This window comes from Talpa europaea, assembly GCF_964194135.1.
Source record: "Talpa europaea genome assembly, chromosome: 1".
Lineage (NCBI taxonomy): Eukaryota > Metazoa > Chordata > Mammalia > Eulipotyphla > Talpidae > Talpa > Talpa europaea.
The window spans coordinates 43,755,737-43,777,913 of NC_140073.1; the positions used below are offsets into that span (position 1 = coordinate 43,755,737).

Genomic DNA, 22,177 nt, shown 5'->3' on the forward strand with positions numbered 1-22,177 from the left:
ATGCTGTAGTCAGACAGGGTACACAATTCTGACAAAATTCAGTTTTTTTGAGGACTGGTCTTGATATATAGTAAAGGTTTAATATCATCATCAGAAAACTGTTAAATGCCCCAGAGTGTGGAGGGATAGTGTAGACTCTAATAAATCTTTAGTGATTCCCTGGTTTATTCAGTTTATATCAAAACTATTTTCTAGAAAACTAACACTCTTTTCACCTTTTTTTTTTATTCATTCACTGGAACAAAAAGAAAATATATGAAAATGCATACCCTCTGCCAAGTAAGAATTTGCAATAAAACAAAAGAGGAAGATATACAGAAACATAAAATACAATATGACAAAATATAGAAGACAGGTGAGTGCACTTATATAAGGGCACTGAGGAGTGATATCAGTGATGGTTCCAAGCAGGTAGATAAATCATTTCGGAGGCGCTGATATGTGAGTGGAGACTTCAATGATATCTAAATCACCGAGCGTTTTTGTTTTGGGTTTTTTTTGTGTGTGTAGAAGGACGGGGATGTAAGCCAGAGACATGGGGGCTGAAAGAATTCACCAGAGACAGAGTGGAGAACAGAACAGGCAGGTTGACTGAAATACACTCCTGACAAGAGCAGTAGGTGAGATAGGAGAGGTCTGCTGTGCTTTAAGTGGGTTAGCGCTTTGGCCGGGGATTGAACTCAGGCCATAGAAGTGATAGCATTGATATTTAATTCCCAGGCCACTAGAGAGGCCCTTACTGAGGGTTTTATATGTGAAAAAGTACCATGAAGAACAAAGATACAGGGGCAACCCTTTCATGAATTGAGTGGATGACCAGTTCCTTATATAGAGAGATAAGGGAAAGGGATTTCAAGAGCTTAGAAAAATTCCTAATATTTTATATAATATAGAAGGTGACATATACTTTGTAATTTCATGATTTATATCTTTCCTGATGAATGCAACTATGACTTTGGATTATGTATGTACTTATCTTCAACTATACAGGTAACTTATGAATATGTAGATTACACTGGCAATGTTAAAAAAGTCAAACCATAGTGATACAGGTAAATTATACTTTCTCTAAACTCCCTTCCATATAATCCCATATCTTAGACCTCTCCTGTGTTTGTGAGCTGTGCATCTTCTTAGGATATTTTCTGTGTGTAGAAAATTCTCGGTACAAATGTATATATATCTCTATAGTTTTTTATCATTTCTCTATCTCCACACTACACATGTGCATGCATATATATTTCATGCCTGTGTATGTTTCAATGTTAAAGGAAAAAATTAATTTTCTTCATCTTTCATTTAGGTGTATTCTATCTTAGTTTATAGAAATAACATTTATTCTAAGTGCTTCTGAGCACTCCATAATATAAATGTCATAGTTTTTTAAAACTTAATGTTACCTTATTGATGAACAAACTAAATGCTCTAATTTTTACTCTATTACAGAATTTTATAATGAGAAGCACATATATATTTTCAAGGTATATGTGGATATTTTTCCCTAGAATGAAAAGTAAATTCCTCTACCAAAATTTTTGCTTTTAATAATAATGGTTATTATAAACTTTTTCTTTAAATGTAGCATCAATTTTCCCCTGTGAACTAAGAATCGGCCATTAGCACAAACTACACTACCACTTGTTATCTTAATATTCTGTTGATTAAAAATAAACTGCATGAATTATATTATGTTCATTTTAATTTTTAGCAGCAGCAAATTGCAGTATGGAGTGGGGTGGTTATCAGCCAATCCAGAACTATGCAAGGAAAGGGTAGGTTAGAAAGGAAATCTTGGAAGGAGTAAACTTCCTAACTAGATATATGTAAAAAAGTGAAATGTTTCACAGTACAGGTTATTGAAGCATATTGCTTAAATTTTTGCTTGTTAAGGTTAGGAGTAAACATAAATCCTGGTATCAGTGGAAAGTCATGAGAAACACAACAGTTTATTCCTGACACAGACTGTTTATTCCTGGACCACTCACCGTTATCTTGAATGAGTCCCCAAGATGATATGAATGAACCTCCTTCTGGACAGTCCACAACAATTGATGTATTCTACCAAATTTTAATATTTCATCTCAAAGTTACAGCTTATAGCTTGGCATATCCCCAAAATATTATAACTAAAATCTTAAATTACATATTTTTAATTCAAAACCACCTATCACCTTATCTGTTTCGCTCTAATCTGTGTTCAATTGTATTTTTCTCACTAAATCATCAAATCAAAGGCTAAATACTTCTTCAACTTTTAATTGGTATCACTTTCTTTTCAATAAGAGATTTTGAATTTTCATGTATTTAACTTGATTTTTTGATACATAAATATCACTCTTCTTTTGGGATGTATATGTCAGTCAAATTGCAAATTACACTTGGAAATAATATCTATAATCAGATGGTGAAAACATTTCTCTCTAAATATTTACCAACATTGTACTTATAACATAACCTACATTTTGGCTTACTTAACTCATCAGAGGATACCAAGTTTATATTATTTTTTTGCTTTAGAGGAATATCCAAGAAGAGAAAGTTAAAATAACCGGCACTTGTTATGTCAGCACACAATAAGACTGATGTTCATCCAGCAACCTTCATTCTCATTGGCATTCCTGGACTGGAGGCCGCCCACATCTGGATCTCCATACCTTTTTGTGTGGTCTACATTTTGGCCCTTCTGGGAAACTGTTCTCTTCTCTTTATCATCAAGACAGACACCAGCCTCCATGAGCCAATGTACCTTTTCCTCTGTATGCTGGCTGTGGCTGACCTCATTGTGTGTACGACAGCTGTGCCTAAAGTTCTCAGCCTCTTTTGGTTCCATGATAGAGAGATTCGCCTTGAAGCTTGCCTAACTCAAGTGTTCCTGATTCACTCTTGTTCCACCATGGAATCTGGCTTCTTCTTGGCCATGGCTTTTGATCGTTATATAGCCATTTGCAATCCATTAAGACACTCATCTATTCTGACTCACTCTGTAATTGGGGGGATGGGTCTAGCTATTGTGATCCGGGGCACAGTCCTTCTCAGTCCTCACCCTTTCATGCTCCGTTGGCTTCCCTACTGCAGGACCAATATCATTTCCCACACCTACTGTGAATTCATGGCCCTCATCAAGATTGCCTGTGCAGAGACAAGAATTCGCAGAGCCTACAGCCTCATTGTTGCCTTCCTTACTGGAGGAGTCGATTTCATACTGATCATTTGTTCTTACATCTTCATACTCCACACTGTCTTTCAACTGCCATCCAAGGATGCCCGACTCAAGACCTTGGGCACCTGTGGCTCTCATGTCTGTGTGATCTTAGTGTCCTATACTCCAGCCTTCTTTTCTTTTCTTACCCACAGGTTTGGGCAGCATGTGGCTCCTCATGTCCACATATTTGTGGCCAACATTTACCTTCTGGTCCCACCCATGGTGAACCCTATTATTTATGGGGTAAGGACCAAAAAGATACGGGAGAGGTTCCTTAAATTTTTCAGTTTTTCAAAGATTCCAAACTAAGTGGGTTTTGTTGGTGAGTAATATATGAACAAATTTTATAGTGTCTATCTTACAAACTGTGTTTTTCCACCAAGAATATATTTTAATTATTCAAGGGCTAAGGTTTTTCTATGGGAAACAACTCATCCAAAGATATTTGCTGTATTGTAATAATTAGTACATAGAAGCAGATCATCAGGTATGACTGTTAAATTTTAAAATATTGTTAACCAATATTTTATTTTATTCAAATGCTTTACCCCTCAAGGCAAAAATGTGAAGATAATCCACATTTACTAAGCATTTTCTTGGTTTGAAATTATTCATTGTGTACTTTATATGTATAATCACTTAACAGTAATTTTAGAGATAGTTATTACAAATACCCATATAACAAATAGCTCAACAAGTCTATATTCCAACAGTCAGTGAGTAAAAGAGCTAGAATTTGAATTGTTTAGCTTAAAAGCTAATTTTCTGTATCATCACAATGATTCAATATACAGTCAAATCACTAAATGGGACTCACAGGAACACAGTTTTAAATGCTTAGGTAGCAAAATTATTGCTGGTACTTTTTCCATCCTTCATAACCAGCCTCAGTTTATATACACTTAGCCAGAAAATTCAAAGAATTCACTGGGGATATAGGGATATGGTTGCAATAAGCTTCAGAGTTTCAAACAATAAATATATCGTGGTGTTTTCCACATATTTCCTGAAAATATTAAGATTTTTTTTTTTTTAAAGCTGTGACTATCTTGTCTCTCTGCCATGTTGGGACATATGAGAAGAGAGTTTGTCTGCAAGCTAGAAAGAGACCTCTCGTCAGATCCAAAATGATGATACCCTGATCCAAAACAGCTAGTCTCCAGGACTCTGAGATATAAATTTCAGTTGCTTAAGCACCTCCCCTTTTGAATTAAAAGGTTGTGAAAGACATGAGTTCAAAGTATCACCTTTCTTAATGATGAAGACTATTTTGGAGAACCTAGTTTGGTTAGAGTCAGTGAATACTCAATTTAAACCTCATAGCCAGGCCTATATTTCTAATCGAACAAGAAGACTTACTACATGGAGGAACATCAATGTACACCTAAGTGTTTAGCAAATGTGTGTGTATGTATGCATTTGGGGTAAAATTAAACTTAACCAGTTTATGCTTACCAATTTTAAACCTATGGTTTCTCTCCAGTACGTAGTGAATAAGGTGTGGAATAAAGTGTAGGGTGAAAATATTTACTCCACTAGTTTGATAAAGCTGGTTCAGAGATATAAATATTATTTTTCAGAATAATTTTATTTAACACTCATATAGTATTTACATTCACACAGTCCCTCTTGAGTTTGTTATCTATATTAAATGGTTCAATTCCAAAACCATGAATGGATCAAGAAGATGTGGTATATATAGACAATGGAATACTACTAACTCATCAAAAAGATAAACCCATGCCATTTGTGACAGCATGGCTAGAGCTGGAGGGGTTGATGCTAAGCAAAATAAGTCAGAAGAAAAAGACGTTTTCAGTTATATGTAGAATATAGAAAAAGCAAAGGGTCAAACAAAGATAAACGTTGAAAGCTGCCCAGAGATATGATGTATCCCTAAAGGGTGGGGGAAGGGTTGGGGAGAAAAACAGTAGGGAAGAGCACAAGGGAATATGGGAATATGAGTGCTTTGGTGGTGGAAGAGCAACTGTGACCACACCTGAAGAGAGAAATCTATATTGTGCAATGATTAAATTAAATAAACAAATTTTCATGAAAACTGGATTAGACTTGTAGCTTTAATGTCCTCAGTTTATAAATAAGAAAATTGGAGAATGAGCATATGAGTTGACATTCTCATAGTCACAGATATGATTAAAAGTGAAGCCAAGATTTGAGCCTGCGATGCCTGACACCAGGTTTACATTCTTACCCACTATACTATGTTATTTTACATTGTGATACACTATAACAATTTGACAAATGTGAGAAAAGTAGAAAACCAATTATCATTAAGGAATTTAAAGAGTCAAAAGACAGTTACAGGGCCTCCCTAGTGGTGCAGGCAGTTAGGCGCCACGCTGTGAAGCTGTCCGCAGCCTCTGCAGCTCCAGTTCGATCACAGCCGGCGGGCGAGAGTCCCACATGGCACAGCAGACTTCTCCTGTCTCACCTACTGCTCCCCTCAGCAGTGTACCTCAGTCCTTCTGCCTGTTCTGCTCTCCGCTCTATCTCTGGTGAATCCTCCCACCCTCCCATGCATCTGGCCTATACCCCAGCTCTTACATAAAAAATAAAAATAAATCTTTTATAAAAAAAGACAATTACAGAAGATAGGAAATCACAAACATCAGGTACATATTTAAACAAAGCTCCCTGTGGATTAGGTCAAAAGAGTGTGTGTGTGTGTGTGATTGTGTGTGTGTTTTGGGTAGGTGGATATACAGTTTTGACTAAGCCAAGACTCCATTCAAACATGTATCTCTTTTCTGAAAGTCTATCCAACATTCTTCATCAGAAAATCAATCAACTTGAATAACCAAAGTTTAACTTTTCATAATGATGATTCTACAGATTGCTCAGGCTGGCTCTAAAACTATTAAATTCGAAGCTTCTATGGCTTATCCATAAATTAAATATGATTTGTGATTCATTAATTGTTCTGGATATTTATGTCCCAGTGGTCCATGGTTCATGCTTTGACATATACAACTGTAGGAAGCTGTGAACAGACATGCAGATGTCCTTCCAGTCAGAGGACACATCATGATTTAAATTTCTACCAGGACCTATAATTTCTGTTGAATATAAGAAGTTAGAAATGGTGTCACTGGAAATGATATGACAAAAAATATGCCCCATTAAACTCATCATTTTATTGAAACTGTCAGGGAGTTGAAATCCAAAAGAAACCACCTAACCTAAAATATAAGGAAAGATAGACAACTTCAAAGAGATGAGACACAATACTGTGTTGACCAGGGATAGATGTCAGATGCCATAGTGGTCAGTAAAAATAGTTTATCATGATTTGAAACAAATTCTTCACAATTGAATGTTGATCTCTGTGGGAATTTGAGAATGACTTGGAGTTGGATGACAGAAAGACAAATCACCCCCTCTCAGATTTATCTCCCTAGATCACAACCAGGTAGTCATGAAAAGTTTAATGGCAGGACTAGGGGCCTGAGAAGACTTCATCTTGAAATGATCAGTCCTGGTAAAGGGTAATGGAAGTGAAGATGGAAGAACAACTTTCTCAGTTACTCTTTAATGAAGGTACAAAGCCTTCAGTCACTGGACAAAGAGCACAAATTAAAATCCATTACTGTTGAGGGAAAAGAACAGAAACAAACTATGTAACCTTAGGATGAGTACAGTCATCTTAAGTCTCCTACGGCGCGAGGGGAAGGGCAGAATCACTGAACAGACTTTGCTTGCAATACTTAGGAAACTTCCCTAAAACAGGCTGATCGTGCACAGTCAGTAATGTAAGATTCCCTAGTTCGTGCTCATCAGCAGACTGACAGGCTTTGGGTAGCCAGTAGCATTGTTCTACCCCTGAGTGACTTTCTATAACATGGAGAGGTCTTATCAGCAACGCAGGGACAAAGGGAAGCTCTCAAGATAATAGAGGAGTAGACATAAGGAAAACCCTCTGAGCCCTCAGCCCACACTCCAAAACTAGGCAAATCAGGAGCAATATGCACATTTGAGATATTCACTGTGGACAGTCAAAACAATAACTAGAAGTAGTGGATGGCTTGAGTCTTTCATCTATTAAAGAAGTTGAATCTGTATTTAGCAACCTTCTAACACACAAAATAGCTCCAGGCCAGATGGCTACACTGGTAAATTCTCCGTCTAACTTTCCACATTTTCATATCAGATTTCAATTGCATGACACAAATTCAAGAACAACATTGTTTAAAAATATTCAAGACACAGGGAGAGAAAGGATTAGGGTCAAAATAAGGGGGAGGTGCAATTGTATGGGGAATATAACCAAAATGAAAATGCATACATTGTGCAAAAATGAAAAATGATGTAAGAATTATATAAAATAAAATATTAAAAAAAATATTCAAGACAGCTTTAAAACCAAAGTGTTGACAACACCCCCTTTGGAAATCAAAATCCTGAGTATTGCATTGGTTATGCACACAAAGAGAATGTCAGCATTAACTAATCCTCCACAAGTCCAAATTTTGAGACACTTAGCATTTCTAGGGAAGAAGAAAATAAAAGGGCAGTATAGAACCATATCTATACCAATAAAGCTTTTATTTGAAACATCTAAGACACATTATTCATTATTATCTACTTAAATTTATTGGGAAGTTTATTGGGTCCATTACAAAATTTCATGGTAATTTTGCCTATTGAATAAACTTGAAATTTAATAACAACATTAAACATCAATACAAAGACTTGAAAGTATAAATGATTACATTTGAGATAAATTTTGAATGACAAATGGGTTGATCAAATAAAACAGAGAAAAGTGCAAAAAAGGAAAACAATGAAAAGGTTTAGTTATCTGTTCAAATGATTTTTGTTAGAATATTTATGGATTTAGTAGAAAAGAAATGCTAGAATTTCAGAGCCTTTGGGTTTTGACACAAAATTATATTGTCTCCCCAAATTTTGATCTGGGTTAATGAGAGAAGGAGATGTATCACTCATTGTTGAAAGTTAAGAAAGATTTAATCAAGACTCATAACGTAATTAACAAACCTTACTTTTCCCTACCTTTATTTTCTTAGAAGTCAAGACTCAAGAAAGGTTAGAAACTAGACTCCTCAGAGACCTTGGGTCCTTGACAAAACTGGCTCTTGAGAATTTTCTGTTGAGAGCTCCTCCCAGGCAAAGAGAAGCAGCTCATAAGGACTAATCAAGTTGAGACAGAACAAAGCAAGATCCTCCCCTGGTGCTTAGGCTGGTGAGTCTGCCCCATCTCCAGGCCTCCAGTGAGTCCTTACTGCATAGTGACAGGCAATGGAGAAGAGAGAAGATACAGAATATACATGTTCAGGGCAAAGGACACTAATGGTGAAGCTTAGGGACAGAATAGATCCCCACTTAGAAAGGACCATATAATCCTAGTAAAAACATTTGGATTTCAGTCTGAATCCATCCTATGTGCATTTTAGAAAAATTAGTTTGCTTGATAGTTAATGAATGATGGATATGTTTGGAACATGGTTCAGTGTTTAAAATAATTATCTGTCCTAAAATTAAGAGTTTATTTGCACTTATTTTAATTTTCTCATTGAAGAAACTGAGGTAGAGGTATTAAAGCTCTGGTGCAAACCCTCACAGCTATATAGTAATACTCTTTATTTATTTTCCTTTATCTCTAGAGTGAACAATCATGAAATTAAGCTTCAACACCATTAGTCTGACTAACAAAATCTTGTTCTTCATCACCAAAAAACATTATACAGAAATCAGCCCAAGTCATGGTGTTGAGTTGAACCATCCCAGTTATGATGAAGGCAATATACTCATTTAAATTATATGTTTAGTAATGCACTCAGTAATGTTGTAGTGATAGTTGGAAAAAGATAAAGGATAAAGCTCATGTTTCTGAATTGTGCAAATCAATAAGTAGTAATGACATTTACTGAGATAGAGAGACACAAAGTAAGGCTAAATTAGTTGGATGTAGTAGGCATCATTGAGCATTAAGTTTTAGAAATATTTTATTTGTAATGTTTTTGCAAAGAACTTGTGAAGGTAATTATTGTTGGTTTGTATACCGGCTCCTGTGTATGTAGGCCAATGGGAAACTGAAGATGGTAGGCACACCACACCTGTTAACTGGTGGCAGGGGTTTTGTTGTTGTTCTTAAAAACAGTTTTATCAAAGTATAATTTTCATATAATAAAATTTACCCCATTTAATGATAAATGATTATAATGCAAAGATTCCTAGTACATGTACAGAGTTGGGCAACCATCACTGCAGACTAATATTAGGGCATTTCCATCACACCAAAAATATCTTTGGCCTTATTTGCAGTCACTCCTCTTCCTACCCTGAGTCCCAAGAAACAGTCCCATTCTGTCTCCAAATAGTTCCTTGAAATGGAATCATGAAACATATGATACGTTTAATAAGCAAGGGAAATTATGAAACTTGTTTTGGGGAGACCACAAGATGAGTAGATCTGCACCAAATGAATTTTTTAAAGATTTGTTTATTTATGCATTCAAGAACTGGGGTACAGGACAGAGTCATGGGGAGGATGGAGAGGATTCACCAGAGACAGAGCGGGGAACAGAACAGGCAGATTGACTGAAACACACTGCTGAGGGGAGCAGCGGGTGAGTCAGGAGAGGTCTGCTGTGCCATGTGGGTGGCTCCCTGGCCGGGGATCAAACTCGTGCTACAGAAGCTGCAGATAGCTTCATAGTCTGCACCAAATCTTAAAAGTTAAAGTAGTTTCCTTAACTGGGTACAGGTACATATGCTGTTCACTTGATTTATTCATTCTGATTTTTGGCTATTTACCCAGTGTTTACTCTCTGCATCATTGTCAAATTAAACTGTATGACCAGGGTGACATATTAATTTCTACTTAATTTATTTGTGATCACAAAATATAGTATCATTCCTTCCCTCTTGTAAAGGCAGAGTACTCTTTTACAATCAAATTTACAACTTAATTTATAATTTAAAATAAATTTCCATTTAAGTGATATACTGTTGCATAAGTATTTACTGGAAGAAGGAACATTTCGTGGAACTTTTACTGATTTCCACCCATGGGATTCAGAAAAACTTGCACATTGAGTAAATACTGCTTTTACTCCTTTTGCTTCTGTATTGCTGCTGTGGAATATTCAGATAAGAAGAGACATATTACTGCAAAATATTTATACATATCTATGAATAAGTGCTTTGGAAATGCTCCCATATTAAATATTATAAGTAAGCCAATGCAGACACTAACAAGGTTTTAGGGGACATTGAAAATGATTGAATTGTTATTCATTTTCCAATAGTCCAAATTTGCTTCTCTCTCTAAGATTTATTTATATTTTGACATGATTATTTAACTCCTAAAGTCACAACTGCCTTACTATAATTAAGAAATGCTAACAATTTTTGATGTTGTGAAGTTTAAATTGGATTGTGTATTTCTATGTGTGCAGAGTAATATGTGTATATATGGGGTGGAGGGGAGGTGTTACCTGTATGTATAATAAAGGTAAACCATAGAGTAGCTTTTCCTTTCTGTCCATTGTCCTTCCATTTCCATTTGCTGAGCTCCTCCCTAGCGTAAATTTCCCAGACCTTTCATTAAACACATTGTAACTTTCTGGAAAGTCTCTCCAATGATGATATTTAGATTACTCACCTGTAAAGTATGTAAAATGAATGTTCTTTGAAAGATATGTTTTTTAATATTGGAGATTATTTTTGCAGAGTCTGATGAAAGCTTTACAAATAGGTAGTCAGCAGCATCTCAGTAATGGTAGCTGATGTTACTTTTACTATTATTCCCTATCTTATTTTTGTAATAATAGTGAATCAATGCTAAAGCTGGATCAATTTTTAACCCTTTAAAGTAATTTTTGTCATGCATTTTAATGAATATATGTGTTTATTGACTAGTTATTACCCATCCTCCATGTTAATCCTATGTGTTGTCATTCAATCAACTGAAATTAATGGCCATCACTATATTTAGAGACTAGCAAAATCCTAAACTGATCAAAATTCCAAAAAAATATAAGGAATATTCTCGATAATTACAGTAAAAACGAAATCAGGCACTTAATTAAGTGTTCTTATCTCATTCCTAGGTCTCCAGCATTACAGAAATCTATCTGGTGCCTTGTAGATTGGATGAGCATATATTTCTGAAGACTTATGCATTACCAAGTAAGATGTTTCTTCCCAATGACACCCAGTTTCACCCCTTTTCCTTCTTGTTGCTGGGAATCCCAGGGATGGAAACACTTCACATCTGGATTGGCTTTCCCTTCTGTGCTGTGTACATGATTGCATTGATAGGGAATCTCATCATTCTTTTTGTGATCAAGACTGAAAGCAGCCTACACCAACCAATGTTCTACTTCCTGGCCATGTTGGCTACCATTGACTTGGGTCTCTCCACAGCTACCATCCCAAAGATGCTTGGTATCTTCTGGTTCAACCTCAGAGAGATCATCTTTGAAGCCTGCCTCACTCAGATGTTTTTCATTCACAACTTCACACTTATGGAGTCATCAGTGCTCCTGGCAATGGCTTATGACCGCTATGTGGCCATCTGCAACCCACTCCGATATAGCACTATCCTCACCAACAAGGCTGTTTCTGTAATTGGTCTAGGTGTATTAGTGAGGGCAATTATTTTTACAGTTCCATTTGTATTTCTCATTTTGCGATTGCCTTTCTGTGGGAATAATATCATCCCCCACACCTATTGTGAACACATGGGCCTTGCTCGTCTTGCTTGTGCCAGCATTAAAATCAATATTATTTATGGTTTATGTGCGATTGGTAATCTAGTGTTTGACATCATAACCATTGCCCTTTCTTATGTTCAAATACTTCGTGCTGTTTTCCGTCTTCCTTCCCATGCAGCCCGACTCAAATCCCTCAGCACATGTGGTTCTCATGTTTTTGTCATTCTTGCCTTCTATACACCAGCCCTCTTTTCCTTTATGACACATCGTTTTGGCCGAAATGTCCCCCGCTATATCCACATACTCCTGGCCAATCTCTACGTTGTGGTGCCACCAATGCTCAACCCTGTCATATACGGAGTCAGAACCAAGCAAATATATGACCGTGTTAAAAAACTATTCCAGAAACAAGGAAAGGAAAAAGAATGACAATCAATAATAATCAGTGTCAATATGGAAATTAAGTCAGAGAAATACAATCTCATAAAAATTATGTTACAACATGGAGTGGCTATTAAATTTATGTATTTATATACATGAATTTTAATATATTTCATGTATTTATATGCATTTCATTATATGCATTGGCTATTAAAGTCATATATCTATATGCATTTTCAGGCCAATGTCACCTCAATAAAAATTACTAAAATTATGTAATAAAATTTATGCTCAAAGCTCATTCCATATTTGAAATAGAAAATATAATTACTTTGCATTTTCAATGATCTTCTTTTCTTCATTTGGATCCATTTAATATCTCTCATTTTTAAACAGCTGGTAGAAATTCTTCTGTGTTTCTTGATGCACAGTTCAATAGGCAATGAATTCTGTTGTTTTTTGTTTATATCAAAATACATTTATAGATAACTCAAGAGGAAATATAAAATGAATAGACATTTAAATTGTAAAGAATTTAAATTAATAATCAATTTTTTTGCACAGTGAAAATTTCACATCCAGATGTCCTACTAGTAAATTTATTTTAAAAATATTTTTATTTAAGTGACATTAGCTTACAATATTATATAGTTTTAAGTGAACATATTATTATTATAAATGAACATTTGTATCTATTATATTTTGTACCCACAAAAAGTCTAGTTTGCCTTCTTTCAACATATAATTAAGTTTTAACCTAATTTTCCCATTCCTGTTTCTCTTTCCAAGTGGTAATAACTATTTTGTGTTTATAGTCAAGAGTTTACTTTGAGGGGGGGCCTCCCTGGTGGTGCAAGGGGTTAAGCACCACACTGTGAAGCAATTCGCAGCCTCTGCAGTGCGAGTTCAGTCCCAGGCCGGCCAGCCAGGGAGATACCCACATGGTGCAGCAAACCTCTCCTGACTCTCCCGCTGCTCCCCTCAGCAGTGTACTTCAATCAGTCTGCCAGTTCTGTTCCCCACTTTGTCTCTGGTGAATTCTTTCACCCCCCACACCTCTGGCCTGTACCCCAGCTCTTGTATGCATAAATAAATAAAATCTTTAAAAAAAGTTTACTTTTTTTTCATGTTAGTAAGTTTTGTTTATTTTTCTTTCACATGAGTGAACCATGTGGTGGTTATCTTTCTGATTGATTTATTTCACCTAGCATAACACCTTCTAGGTCCATCCAAGTTGTTGCAAATAGCCTGATCCATTCTTCTTTATCCATTCATTCACTGATAGTCCCTCAGTTTGCTTCTAGCGCTTGGCTATTGTGTATAATGTTGTCACTATAGGAAAGTCTACATACATGCTCCAATTAGTGTTTACATAGCCACTGGGCAAATACCCAGAAGTAAGACAACTGGAGCAAATGAAATTTCTATTTTTAGTTTTTTGAGATTTCCATAATGATTGCATCCATTTACAATCCTGTCAACAGAATAGGAGGGCTCCTTTTTCCCACACTTACTCCAACACTTGTTACTTGTCTTTTTTTAATAGCCATTCTCACATGTATGACATGATTGCATTGATTTGTGGTTCCCATTAACAAGATAAAATAAGAGATGGCCATCTGTAGGTCTTCATTGGAGAGGTGTCCATTCAGATTCTCTGTTCATGTTGAGATCAGATTTTTTTTTGTTATTGAGTTGTATTAATTGTTCATATATTTTTGTTATATATCCTTTGTTTGGTGTATAATTTGTAAATATTTTCTCCCATTCAGCAGGCTGCCTTTCCATTTTGATGATAGCTTCTTTTTCTGTACAGAAGCTTTTTAGTTTGAAATGGTTCTATTTTTCAAAAAAAATTTTACTTTTGTTTCTTTTGTTTTCCTTGCCATTGGAATTGGACCCCCAAAGACATCTTTAAGGTCCACACAAATGAGCTTATTGCCTATAGTTTCATCAATGTATTTTACGATTTCATACCTTACATTCAACTCATTGTTTATTTTGAATTAACTTTTGTGTAGGTGCAAGAAAATAGTTCAGTTACATTCTTTACACAGGACTGTCCAGCTTTCCAAGCATCATTTATTGAAGAGATTTTCTTTAATGTTCTTATCTCCTTTGTCACAGATTACTTTTCCATATATGAGTGAAGTGAGCTTATCTCTGTGCTTTCGGTTACATTCCATTGAGCAAAATTCTGTTTTTAGTTCAATATCATGCTGTTTTGGTTGTTTTTGCAGATATCTCCATTTTTGTTCTTTTTTTCTCAGAATTATTTTGGATATTTAGGGGATATCAGGTATTAGTATATGTGTATGGCTTTTGTATCTGTCTTTCTACATATTCAGTTATTTGTGTATCTTTCTGTTAGTGTGCCTATGTTTAGGTACTGCCCCTTTTCTCTTTTAACGATTTGTTATGTTTGTGTTTAATATACTCAATTAGAAAAGTTTTTATATTTTACATTTATCTAGAGACCATTTTTTGCTCACAAAAAGTGTCTCTTCCAAATATGTTAGGTTTTTTTTTTTTTTTTTTTGGTTTTTGGTTTTTGTTTTTTTTTAAAAGATTTATTTATTTTTATACAAGAACCGGGGTCCAGGCCAGATGCGCAGGAGGGTGAGAGGATTCACCTGAGACAGAGCGGGGAACAGAACAGGCAGAGTGACGAAATACACTGCTGAGAGGAGCAGCGGGCAAGACAGGAGAGGTCTGCTTTGCCATATGGGATTCTCACCGGTCCGCCAGAATGGAACCCACACTGCAGAGGCTGCGGACAGCTTCACTGTGCGGTGCTCAACCGCTTGTGCCACCAGGGAGGACCTATGTTAGTTTTTTGATAAATGAATTTTTTTTACCTCTCTTGTTAAAAATTCCCCTTAAGATAGTTTTGTTCTGATATATCCCTCCTTTCCCATTATTAAGAGGGAAACTGTAAAGATTTCCTTAAGACTTGTGTCCCTTTACTAATTCCAAATGGACTGACTATTATGAGACAAATTTTTCTTCCTAGTCTAATGCAATTTACATTTTCTTTATTTGGTTTCCTCTTTAATATCTTGGTTGATTGATTAGTATTTTTGAACCACTAGCCATTCACATGCATTAATTAGGAAAACATTGTATATTGTCTGATTTACGTTTACTTATTTTGGAGACCCACACATTAGAACCTCTGAGAATGATGATTCAAAAATGATGAATTTGAACACTATTTCCTCAGATGTGATTTTTAACAATCTTCAGAGTTTTTATAAGAAATAAATTCAACCAAAAATAGTAGGTAAGGGGCCTCTCCGGTGGCGCAGCAGTTGAGCGCTAGGTTGCGAAGCTGCCTGCAGCTTCTGCAGCACTGGTTCAATCCCCGGCTGCTCTCCGGCCACTGGAGGAGGGTCCCGCATGGTGCGCAGACCTCTCCTGCCGCCCGCTGCTCCCTTCAGCAGAGTACTTCGGTCCTTCTGCCTGCTCTGCTCCCCGCTCTGGCTCTGGTGAATTCTCTCACCCTCCAGGCGCTTCTGACTGTACCCAGTGCTTGTATAAATAATAAATAAGTAAATCTTTTAAAAAAAAAGTAGGTAAATCATAAAGTAGAGAAATGGGCAATGATTTTTTTTAAATATCCTTTATTAACAGAAAGCAGTAAAACTGCTAATTTTTATTAGAATTTATAAGTTGCATGGTCATCATGTAGGACAATGATTAAAGTAACTATAAAATTATCAAAATAAAAACAACATAACAATAAATCAAAAGAAAATATTTGTTATGCGCCATAGCTCAGGTTAAAGTAAAAAAGACTAAATATAAAACAGCAAAGAAGTAGAAAAATGGCAATACTTGTGTTAAATGTGTATGAAATTAGTGTATTTAAAATATTAAAATTGTCAGGTTGTTGTATTGAACTTCTTTGATAACTTAAATGGAGATAAACTTAATTACCAAGATAGTAAAAAACTGAAAGAAAGAAGAATATCGATCATAAGTTGAATTGCTGACTGATTTGAAATTCTTTAAGTTCTACAAAGCCATGGAAAATGGGATAGTTACCATTTTAACTTCAACTGGGAAAAGAATTATAATGGCAAAGGTATCAGTGAGAAATAGTTTTGAAAATATGTTTGTTCTGGTTATTACACCCCACTGAGTCTTATATGTTTGACAGACATTCCACTTCAAGTTATAGATTTGGCAATAATTTTTCTTAACTTACAAACTTGGCTTTTTTCTTTTTAAGAACATAACAAAACACAAGTCAGAAGGCCAGACACTGGTGGCCGTTTGGCTCATTGATTTATCCTTAGCAATGAGAATGATTGAAGACATACAATAGACACAAAATGAATACAAATCAAGTGACTAATAAAATGAATAAGTGAATGTGTGAACAAAAGCGTGAATGAAGTCAAATTTCCAGCACCATATTTGTCAAATTAATTCAACACAAAAGACACCGCATTGTATGTATGTTCTTTCCTCAGAAAAGAAGCAGCCTCATGCCATCAAGGACTCTATGCCAAGACAAGCACTCAGTGGTCACTCATCTCTCTTCCAGGTTAACCCGTTAGTCTTTGAACTTGAGATTCAATGAAATTTCATAAGTATTAGAGTCCATTAACCCATAGCTAAGAACAAATCCACTTCTATTGCAACCTGCAGCATTGGTTAAAGCCAGGAGACACTTGTTAGCAAGAACACAGGTCTTCCAAGATACCTCAAACTCCTTAATCAAATAGTGTGGTAAAAGTCTTACTTTTTAGTAAAGACATGGAGCACTCTCTCTCTTATCTGTTTGGTCCTTACACCATAAATGATGGGGTTGAGTGAAGGCGGGATCACCAAATAGATATTGGCAACAAGAATGTGGATATAGTGGGGTATGTTGTGTCCAAATCGGTGAGTGAGGAACGAGAAGACGGAGGGGATATAGAAAACACCAAGGACTGCAACATGGGAGCCACATGTGCTCAGGGATTTGAGCCGTGCCTCCTGGGATGGGAGGCGGAAGACAGCACGGAGAATGTAAATATAGGAGATTCCAATAAGAGTCAGGTTCAAGAGAAAGAGAGCCACCACAAAGAGCCCATAGATAACGTTGATGCTGATATTTCCACAGGATAGTTTTGCAATGCCCATGTGCTCACAGTAGGTATGAGGTATTATATGACTCTGACAAAAGGGTAGGCGATAGACGAGATAGACCATGGGGAGCATACACAGGACTGGGCGAATCACAATGCATATGCTGATGCCCATCAGCACCCGGGATGTCAAGATGGTCGTGTAGTGGAGAGGAGAGCAGATAGCCACATAGCGGTCAAAGGCCATGGCCAATAAAACCTCAGCTTCCATGCCAGTGAAAGTATGGATTAGAAACATCTGGGCCACACAAGCTCCAAAGTTAATCTCATGAGCATCAAACCAGAAGATGCCTAGCATGCGGGGCATGGAAGTGGTAGAAAGTGCTAGATCTATTGTCGACAGGATGGCCAGAAAATAGAACATGGGCTCCCGGAGACTCTGCTCTGTCTTGATGACCATCAGAATTGTGGCATTGCCCAGTAAAGCCACAAGGTAAACAGAGCAGAAAGGCAGCGAGATCCAAGCGTGGACCTCTTCCAGACCTGGGATTCCAACGAGGAAAAATGTGGTTGGGTGGAAAATGCTACTGTTGTGTGTCATCCTGTCAGTGCAAAGGAGGGGAAGCCAGTCCTCCTGTAAGGAGAAAATGAGAGAGATGGAGCAGGGAGGTCTGACGGGAGAGGAAAGAGGGAAGGGGAGAGAGAGAGAGAGAGAGAGAGAGAGAGAGATATATCAGAAAAGATATCCAAAGGAGAAGATAAGGTCAATCATTTTCAGCACAGAGTTGAGGCCCTATTTACTGTATGAGCACACGGATTAGTAAATGACAATTGAACTATCCCCATAGCCATTTGATAGGTCAGGCCAGGGTCATGTTTTGAGTTTCTATTCTGCCTGCTGATTGAGTTCTGTTTCTAAACATGGAGGCTTGCAGCAAGCTCAATGCAGATTTCTAATAACTAGGCTTGTCATCATTTGAAAGTGTATAGGATATTATTCAAAACTGGGAAATCCACTTTCTGGTGAGTGACACTGAAAACATCAATGCTATATATGTGGTCAAGATAATATATACAAAGGTAATAAAAAGGCTTTATGCAGTCAAAAATAAAAAAAAAAAAACCACCACATGCTGTTGTAGGGTACTCACACAATCAAAACATTAGTTCTGATTCCTCCTTAGTCATTGGCACAGAAATACACATGCACAAACTCAGATTCAAAATAGTCGCATGTTATCAGACAAGTGCTGGCCCCTTCAGATTTCTGGCCAGGAACAGAATCAGCCATTGCATGATTTAAAGATTGCATAGAGTATCCTTTGGGAAAGGAAAGAAAAATATCTGTCTAATGTCATTTTAATACTTATTCACTATCCACAACATAACAGTACTCACAGAGCTGTGGCTAATTTTACTGCTGCTATACAGCGAATACTTACTTGGTCACTCCCCTACCAGTTCAAGACACTGGAAATTTGGGTAGATGGTTTTGTTACCAGACTGATTTTTTATTGTTCTTGGGGAGAGCAGTGTCTCAGCAGAGAAGAATCTACTCCTGCAATGATAAAAAGGAATTGGAGATACCTAAGTCAGGCCTTCAAAATGCTACCATACGAATCAAGCCACTCATAGTGATGTAAAGAGACTTACCCTGGCAAATGTGATACAGTAGTTGTAATTAAAAATGAATCATAGAAATCTTGGCTTTTGTCCTTGCCATAGCTTCATTATCTTACCATATTTAATTCTTTTTTTAATCTCATATAAAAACCACACCAAGGTGAAAAAATAAACTATCTTCTGTGTATGTAATTCAACACAGAGAGAAAATGCAGCAGTGGGAACTGGCTTTTTGTTATACAAAAACATAGACACCCTGGTCAATTAAATATCACTGCCTTGTAGAAAGATGATGACTGAGACCAAACTGCAGCATCCTTGTTTATTTTAGAGCAATATGAGATCCCATTGTCAACAGTACTTCTCCACTTGCCTTATTTCTTTCTGCTGCTATAGAAATATATTTCACCCAATGTGATTGACATGGTAATATTAAATGTCTTGGATCTTTGTGAGAGATTTTAAAGATAATCTTATCATTTTAAAACTTTAAAAAAATAAAATAAAAGCCGTCTTTTTCCTGCCTGGTTCAGGTTTGCTACATGGTCCAGGTCCCAGCGTGCTTTGCATATTTGTCTCCCCATTTATTGCTACATGTATTCAGCAGAAATCACCAACTCATTCACCTCTTCTTTCCATACAAATCAGGGATTAGACACAGCATCAAGCAGCACGTCCTTATTCCTCTTCCTGAACAGTGCATGAAGTCTTATTTATACTAGGCTTAAGGGATATTTCTGAGCTTACATTCCACTTTAATCCCAACTTTATAAATAGCTGTGGGATTCAGTCCTCAGAGACTACTTACAAACTTCTAGATTCTACAACAACAAAGATGTCCAAGGAATATAGAAGCAAACTTATATGTACGTAAATAAAAGTTTAAAAAGTGGGCATGTAATACAAAGTTAATGTCATTTATACTTGACACATATAAAACAAATATGTTGTATCTCTATTTGAAGTGATTAAGTGGCCCAATTCTATGACTTACTGACCTACAAATAGATAAAACTTGTTAATTTCAAATATTTTAACTTGCACTAAAACTATCATTCTTCCTTTTTTACTATCTCTTCAAAAGGAGATATGTCAAACCAATGAAGACAAATAACCAACTTTATTGTTGATAAGCTGAAGACTGAGATGCATTCTGTTTAGATACACTCTACAATGGAATTTCTAAACTGATCTACAGAAATAAGTCTGCTAACCCCATCATAGGCTGTATGAGAAGAGGAATCTAAACGTGAAGTCTAGTGCTATAAAACACAGCAAGAAGGATAATTTATATTCCTTCTAGGCTATTGGTTTCTATAATAAACACAAAAGGAGACTGCAGTCAGAAGAATCAACTATTTTATAAGTCATCAAAACCAATAAAAATATCTTCCTCCACGTGGAAAGAAAGGGGTGATTGGATACAGAATATTTCAGTAAAAATACCTCTAATGGGGAATATTTAAAAAATACAAATTGTTTCCTGAATAATTTCTTCATTTTTATAATGACTTACTATTCTCAAATATTTATATTGCATGTCATCCTGACCTTGTTCTTTGAAAACTATCATAATAATAATGATAGTTTCTTAAGTATTCCAATTGTTCTGAAAATAAGATGGGGTAATATTTTTGTTTTTATTTTTGTTGTTTATTTTTCATTATTTTTAAATCTGCATTGTATGGCTTTTTTGGATATTGCCTATTTATGTCTTCTGCCCAATTTTTGATCAGGTTAGTTGCTTTTTTGTGGTTGAGCTGTATGAGTTCATTACAGATCTTGGATATCAGACCCTTGTCAGATGTATGATAAGTATATGTTTGGTAGTAGCTGTAGAATTTTTAGCATACAATTTTAATGTATCACAACTATATTCCAGTAACATTGTACTGCTTTGTTTATATGTATAAGAAACATAGAATGTTAACATTACCCATCTTTTCATGGATAAACAATATTACATTGCTTAATATTGTTTTAAAATAAAACATGATATTCTTTAACATTTTCTTCTTCAAGAATGGCTAAAATTTAAATAAGGCTTAGTCTTCTTGACACTGGAAAGGAACTGAAACCCTCACGCTTGTTGATAGAATATGAATGAACTACTACTGTGTTAGAAACCTGTATGATATCATCTACCAAACTAAATATGTACCTTTATTATGACCTCAAGATTCCACTTCAGGAGAAATAATTTTATTTTCAAACAATCAAACACAAGTAAGTAAACTTTATTCATAACAGTGTTACATTAAAAACAGTTTCATTATTCATAAACGGAAGAGTAAATATAGCATTCTTATTTCATTCATTGTCATCTGAGCACTAACATTTTAATCATTTACTAGGTGTTTCTAATGCCTGGCAAAGAGTGAACCACTCAAATAGTAGAGAGCTAAACATGGCTTATAGTTAGGTATTATTTACAAAGATACCAAGTATCTGGGTCTTCTGAATCATTTCTTCTCATTGATGTCATTCTGCCATATTGGCGTTTTAAAAGACAAATGTTGTTTTGGTTTTATTTTACATTTATTTTAATTTTACTTTGTTTATTCCTGCCAAATGACATTTCTTCAAAATTTAAAGGAAGGGAAACATTCCCTTCTGTTTATTTTATTCATAATGATTCTTGGAGTACCATGTGGACTGGCACATGACCCATTTTTGCCAATTACATGAAATTAATATCTCTGAGTATCATGATCAGTTCTGGTTTAATGACATTAGGTAATGTGAACTGTGAAATCCTTTCCCTAGATCTCTAAGTGAAACCTATAATGGAAATTTTCTTTTCTCTTTTCTCAAAGCAAGCTTTAAACAGTGATCCCCACTCTCACTTCCAGTTTCTAATTTCTCCATCTGGCAATCATTTTTGTCACCATGTGGGTTAGCTTCATTCAAAATACTGAAAGCAGTGGGGACAAGAGATAAAGAGATTAAGAGCTGTTGATGCTAAGGATCTCTTTCAAGCATTTAGAGTGCTATAGGCCCCCATGCTCTTGCAACTTTCATTTCAAATATGTGAACCCTGATGTGTGAACCTTGCCCCAAATTGCTATTGCTTTGCTAAAATAATAACTTTTAGTTTTAAAATCACAGGTTATGGAGGGTGTATCTTGCAGGAACTTTTTATTTGCAGAGTAGAATATTAATTAGTGAAATTGGTGCTTATGTAAAGCAAATCT

General features: G+C 35.9%; 3 protein-coding genes across 3 annotated transcripts; 2 read left to right on the plus strand and 1 right to left on the minus strand.

Moving 5' to 3' along the window:
• Positions 1-2,536: 2,536 nt before the first annotated feature.
• Positions 2,537-3,511, plus strand: LOC311182633 (olfactory receptor 52K2-like; the record flags this gene model as incomplete). The annotated part of the gene is made up of 1 exon (XM_084251537.1): positions 2,537-3,511. Exon 1 carries the CDS (start codon positions 2,561-2,563, stop codon positions 3,509-3,511), a length of 951 nt encoding a protein of 316 aa, XP_084107663.1. The 5' UTR covers positions 2,537-2,560.
• A 7,834-nt stretch (positions 3,512-11,345) lies between these two features.
• LOC311182335 (olfactory receptor 52E2) lies at positions 11,346-12,330 on the plus strand (the record flags this gene model as incomplete). Its single annotated transcript, XM_084251050.1, has 1 exon — positions 11,346-12,330. The coding sequence occupies exon 1, from the start codon at positions 11,380-11,382 to the stop codon at positions 12,328-12,330; it is 951 nt and encodes a 316-aa protein (XP_084107176.1). The 5' UTR covers positions 11,346-11,379.
• Positions 12,331-17,028: 4,698 nt separating this feature from the next.
• Positions 17,029-17,961, minus strand: OR52J3 (olfactory receptor family 52 subfamily J member 3; the record flags this gene model as incomplete). Its single annotated transcript, XM_084251398.1, has 1 exon — positions 17,029-17,961. One exon carries the CDS (start codon positions 17,959-17,961, stop codon positions 17,029-17,031), a length of 933 nt encoding a protein of 310 aa, XP_084107524.1.
• Positions 17,962-22,177: the final 4,216 nt, after the last annotated feature.